The sequence below is a fragment of the Scatophagus argus genome, chromosome 14 (assembly GCF_020382885.2).
Source record: "Scatophagus argus isolate fScaArg1 chromosome 14, fScaArg1.pri, whole genome shotgun sequence".
Lineage (NCBI taxonomy): Eukaryota > Metazoa > Chordata > Actinopteri > Scatophagidae > Scatophagus > Scatophagus argus.
Genome location: NC_058506.1, coordinates 7,124,642 through 7,129,638, shown reverse-complemented (window position 1 = coordinate 7,129,638; position 4,997 = coordinate 7,124,642). Strand labels below are relative to the sequence as shown.

The 4,997-nt window shown below is 45.1% G+C and overlaps 1 protein-coding gene across 1 annotated transcript; it reads left to right on the top strand.

Annotated features, from left to right (window-relative positions):
• The first annotated feature begins 227 nt into the window (after positions 1-227).
• Positions 228-4,997, top strand: LOC124071235 (protocadherin-10-like). The gene is made up of 4 exons (XM_046411737.1): positions 228-2,829; positions 3,807-3,868; positions 4,003-4,115; positions 4,466-4,997. Exons 1-4 carry the CDS (start codon positions 325-327, stop codon positions 4,735-4,737), a joined length of 2,952 nt encoding a protein of 983 aa, XP_046267693.1. The 5' UTR covers positions 228-324; the 3' UTR covers positions 4,738-4,997.

The following is a 4,997-nucleotide window of genomic DNA, read 5'->3' as shown; positions in this document are numbered from 1 at the left end:
GACATGAATCTGATCGGGCTAGTAGGCAGGAAAGATTATCCGAGCAGATGTCGTTTCACCCGCTATTGGAACAGTAGGGCCAATCATAAACACACACACACACACACAAACACACAACACACACTAATCTGAGATAGGCTATAGTCCTTGCACATCCCTTTCTCTCCCCTCTCTTTTCTCTCAGGCACACAGTCGCTGTTCCAGTTCCACCAATGTCAAGTTTTTTCTTCACTATATTTTGCACAGTTCTGCCTTAATCACCTTGCATGAGTGCACTATAGACATTGTCCTTGGTGCGAGTTGCTGCATTACTTCAGCCTACAGATGGACACACAAGGGGCGAAGAAAAGACTATTTGGGAAATGGCATGTCGTCTGCTATTTTGCGTTGTTCACTTGTGTCTTGGATGCAGTCTGGGGACAGATTCGTTACTCAATCCCTGAGGAACTGGAACATGGAGCTTTTGTTGGCAACATTGCAGAGGACCTGGGCTTGGATTTGGACAAGCTCTCTGCGCGCAGATTCCGGATTGTCTCAGGTGCCAAGAAGCAGTATGTGGAGGTAAATTTAGAAAATGGAGTTTTATTTGTCAACGAAAGGATTGATCGTGAAGAACTATGCGAGCAGAGTTTATCCTGTTCTTTTCACTTGCAAGTGGTCATAGAAAACCCTCTGGAGCTGTACAGGGTAGAGATTGAAATTCTGGACGTGAACGACAACTCTCCTAGTTTCCCGTGGACCGAGTTCAATCTGGACATATCAGAATCCGCTGCGCCAGGATCTCGTTTCCCACTTGAAAGCGCACAGGACTTGGACGTCGGATCCAACTCGCTCCGCACCTATTTACTGAGTGTTAATGAACATTTCCTTTTGGATATACAGACGCGCAGTGATGGTAGTAAATTTGCAGAACTAGTCCTCCAAAACCCACTGGACAGAGAGCAGCAAAGTGCGCATCAAATGGTCTTAACAGCTGTGGACGGTGGCGCGCCGGAGAGATCCGGCACTGCGCAAATTGATATCACCGTTCTGGATGCAAATGATAACGCGCCTGTGTTTGACCAGTCCTTTTACAGAGTGAGGCTTGCTGAAAACGCACCCAAAGGCACAGTGGTCATAAAGCTCAACGCGTCCGATTTAGATGAGGGTCCTAATGCAGATATCACCTATTCATTCAGTGGCCACGCGCCCATCAAAGTGCGCCAGCTGTTCAGCGTAGACTCGCGCACGGGGGAAATCAAAGTCAAAGGTGTGATCGATTATGAAAAGGCCAGGATGCATGAAATTTACGTTCAAGCTAAAGATAAAGGCCCCTCGGCTGTAGCAGTTCACTGTAAAGTGCTGGTGAACGTTTTGGATAAAAATGACAACCTCCCAGAGGTGATCTTGACATCAGTGTCCACACCTGTGCAGGAGGACGCGCCCCCGGGAACGGTGATAGCCGTCATCAGCGTAATGGACAAAGACTCAGGTGAAAACGGGAATGTGGACTGTGAGATCCCCCATCACGTCCCATTTCAGCTCCACTCTTCCTTTAAGAACTACTATACATTAGTGACTTGTGATTTTCTGGATAGAGAGACGGTCTCAGAGTACAACATCACCCTTACCGCGCGAGACATGGGCTCTCCACCTTTATTCACGAGGAAAACGATTTTGGTCCAAGTGTGTGATGTAAATGATAACGCGCCTCGCTTCAAACAACCTTCCTATACTGTGTATTTAACTGAGAATAACGCACCTGGAGCATCCATTTGTTCGGTGACCGCAATGGATCCAGATTCTGGTCAAAATGCATATCTCTCCTATTCTATAATGGAAGGTGATATACAGGGAATGCCTGTTTCCACTTATGTGTCCATAAATTCAGACAACGGGAACATTTACGCGCTGAGATCCTTCGACCACGAGCAACTTAAAAACTTTCAGATCATAGTTCAAGCTCAAGACGCCGGTTTTCCGCCTCTGGTCAACAACGTTTCAGTGAATATCTTTATTTTAGACCAAAACGACAATGCGCCTGTGATTGTGTCACCAGTTCTGCAAAACGGCACTGCGCCCAGCGAAACAGTGCCCAAATCGGTCGACGCCGGTCACCTTGTCACCAAAATCAGAGCGGTGGATGCAGACGCAGGTCAGAACTCGCGTCTTTTTTATCAAATGCTCCAAGCAACAGACCCAAGCTTGTTCAGTATTGCTCTGTACACAGGCGAAATCAGGACAATACGCCAGTTGGTGGAGAAAGACCCCACGAGGCACAGATTGGTCATACTTGTGAAGGACAATGGTCAGCCACCCCTCTCGGCCACAGTTTCCATCATTCTGTCAGTGGTTGACAGCCTGCCAGATTCGCAGCCCGATTTGGGTGACCTGTCACAAAGCCCGCATCACAGCTCCAACTTCACCCTGTACTTAATCGTGTCTCTGGGCGCGATCTCCTTCACATTCCTGGTGGCTATTATCGTCCTGGTTGCAGTGCGGAGACTGAAGGGCAGGCCGTCGAACAGAGAGTCCAACTTCCCCTCCATCGGCGAGTGCTGCTGCTGCTCTCGCACAGAAACACCCGCCAGCACAGAGGTGTTCAAAAAGTCCAACTTGAATCTTCGGAAGTCCACAAGTTCGTCTGGTTGCGCGGAGACAAACGGCAACGGCGCACTTCCTCAGGTCTATTGCTACAAAATGTGTCTGACACCAGAATCTTCCAAAAGCGACTTCATGTTCCTAAAGCCTTGCAGTCCAGTGATGTCAGTCCAACAGAATAATGCCAAGAGCACAGATTACCTGACTTCTGGCTGGAGCGCACTGGAAAGAGCAACAACCCCAAACGAGGTAATATACTCAGACATACTGATACCCAACAGAGGGGCTACTTTTAACATAATCACACGTATCCCAAAACGTTACCCACTTAGTCATGTCTCTAAATAGTCCTGCTGTCTCGCATCAGTTATAAAGGACAGAGAGCTGGACTGTGGGGATAAATGTCACAGTGCATTTGACACACTAGGGGCCGCTCCAACACGGTCATAGCCTACTGTGTGTTAATCAGTTTATGTTGCATGAGGGGATGTTAAAGTGTAAAGTTTTATATTAATCAGACGTGTGAAGAATAATCACAGATATGATGTTATGACTACTTCAATCCTGCTTTGTAATTTATGGGATAACAGGGTACTGCAGTTTTAGTGTTTTATGCACAGTAATACTTAATAATAGCCTCATTCAATCCACACGTTGTGGCAACATACCCCGCAGGCTGGGAAAATTGCCACAGTGTGTCAACGTGTGTGAGACAGGCAAGAAAGATAGGAGAGGGAGAGAAGAGGATTTTACCACAGACTTGAAGTTGTCTTGATCTTTCCTCTGTGTTTGTGCTCTAGTCAACAGAAACAGCCTCATCCATAAAAATTAAACCTCACATTAGTCACATAAGCAGATTAGGTACCAACTGGTTTTATAATTTTTTTTTGGAGAAGTGACATCTTCTTCATCTTCATTATTGGCCTAATGTTGCATTTGAGAGCCTATCTGTCAGTGTAATAGTCTGGTATTTATATGCTACATCTCCTCAAGTTTTCCAGATTTTCTTCTCAAGCTTGACTTTGTTACAGTTTCTTTCCAAGAAACTTATCAACAGTTGGCTTTCAGCATGAAAAACAGACAATTCTGTGGCATTTCAGTCCTCTTGACTATACAGTATCTCCCATATCAGATGCTAATATGCATGACTGCATCCACACAGAAATGAAGTGCGTGAAGTGGTGACTAAGTTGTTGTTGTTTTTTTTTAATCTTTCAACTGTGCAGCTTAAGTATTCAAACAAGGACTGGACTTGGACCAAGAACCAACGCAACTCAGCATACAAGAGGTGAACACATAGTTGAGCCAATTACAACAACTCAGACACAGAACCACCCCCCCCCCCACCCCCCAACACACACACACACACACACACACACACACAGACCTAAACCTATACTTGTGCTGTCTTTATCCCTCCAGGTATAGTTCAGCAAATATGGAGGGCACTCTTTCTCATCAACGAAAATATCATGCCGATGGGTTTTCCTGTTCTGTGGCACCACAGTACTGGACCTGGGGAAGCCATATGAAAGGTAGGCGGCAAATGTGCAGTTTGGGTTCCCTTTCCTTATTGGTCACATGAAAGACGCTGATAGTGTGGGGGTTCTCCCTGTGTCTGTGCCCAAGGATTTAGTTTGAAATATCAAATGGTAAACTGAAAAGCAGATAATATCTAGCCCCAAAACTGGAGGGGATTTTAGTGCATCAACACGAGGATTACTTCAGTCCCTCCAAGAAGTGTTTTGCTTTAATGGGAAAAAGCTGAAATTAAGACGATGCCTTTAAAGCCACCTCATTCACATCAAGTATTCTTTATGTAAATATGGGCTCTTTGCGGAAACAATCTTCCGATTCAAACTGTAATTTATGCACATTTTTACAGACTACAAGATGTCTCTTCAAGAGGGAGCAGTTCCCAACTACTCATGGGTTCCAAAGTACACTCAACCTCATTCTGAGCCACCAGACTACCAGCACAATGTTTACATACCTGGCACCACGTCTGACTACAGCACTCTGAAGCTGACATCCAGAGGAGAACTGGATGTGTACAACACTTTCTCCACTTTCGGAAAGAAGAAGAGGTTCATCTCACACTACGAACAGTCTTTTGACAGAGATGATGGGCTCATAAGCAATGCCATTTTTAAATGACACATCAGTTACACTTTATATTCTGTCCATGATATATATACCACTAAGTAATTTCGCTACTAACTATAAACTCCAGTTTCTCCAGTGGAAGTATTACTCTTGAACGCTGGCACTTTTGTGCCACAATTGTCTTTTTTCCAGTGGACTTTCCTACCACTTCTTCCTGCAACTATAGTTTTATTTTTGCGAATACTGAAATCAAGTATATATCAAGTAAATAAAATCTATTATGGGTCACAGTGGGGGATCTCTAGGTGGTA

Coding starts and splice junctions, on each gene's coding strand:
- LOC124071235 (XM_046411737.1), top strand. CDS start 325: ATGGACACACAAGGGGCGAAGAAAAGACTATTTGGGAAATGGCATGTC. Junction 2,830..3,806: donor GAGCAACAACCCCAAACGAG/GTAATATACTCA, acceptor TCAACTGTGCAG/CTTAAGTATTCAAACAAGGA. Junction 4,116..4,465: donor CTGGGGAAGCCATATGAAAG/GTAGGCGGCAAA, acceptor ACATTTTTACAG/ACTACAAGATGTCTCTTCAA.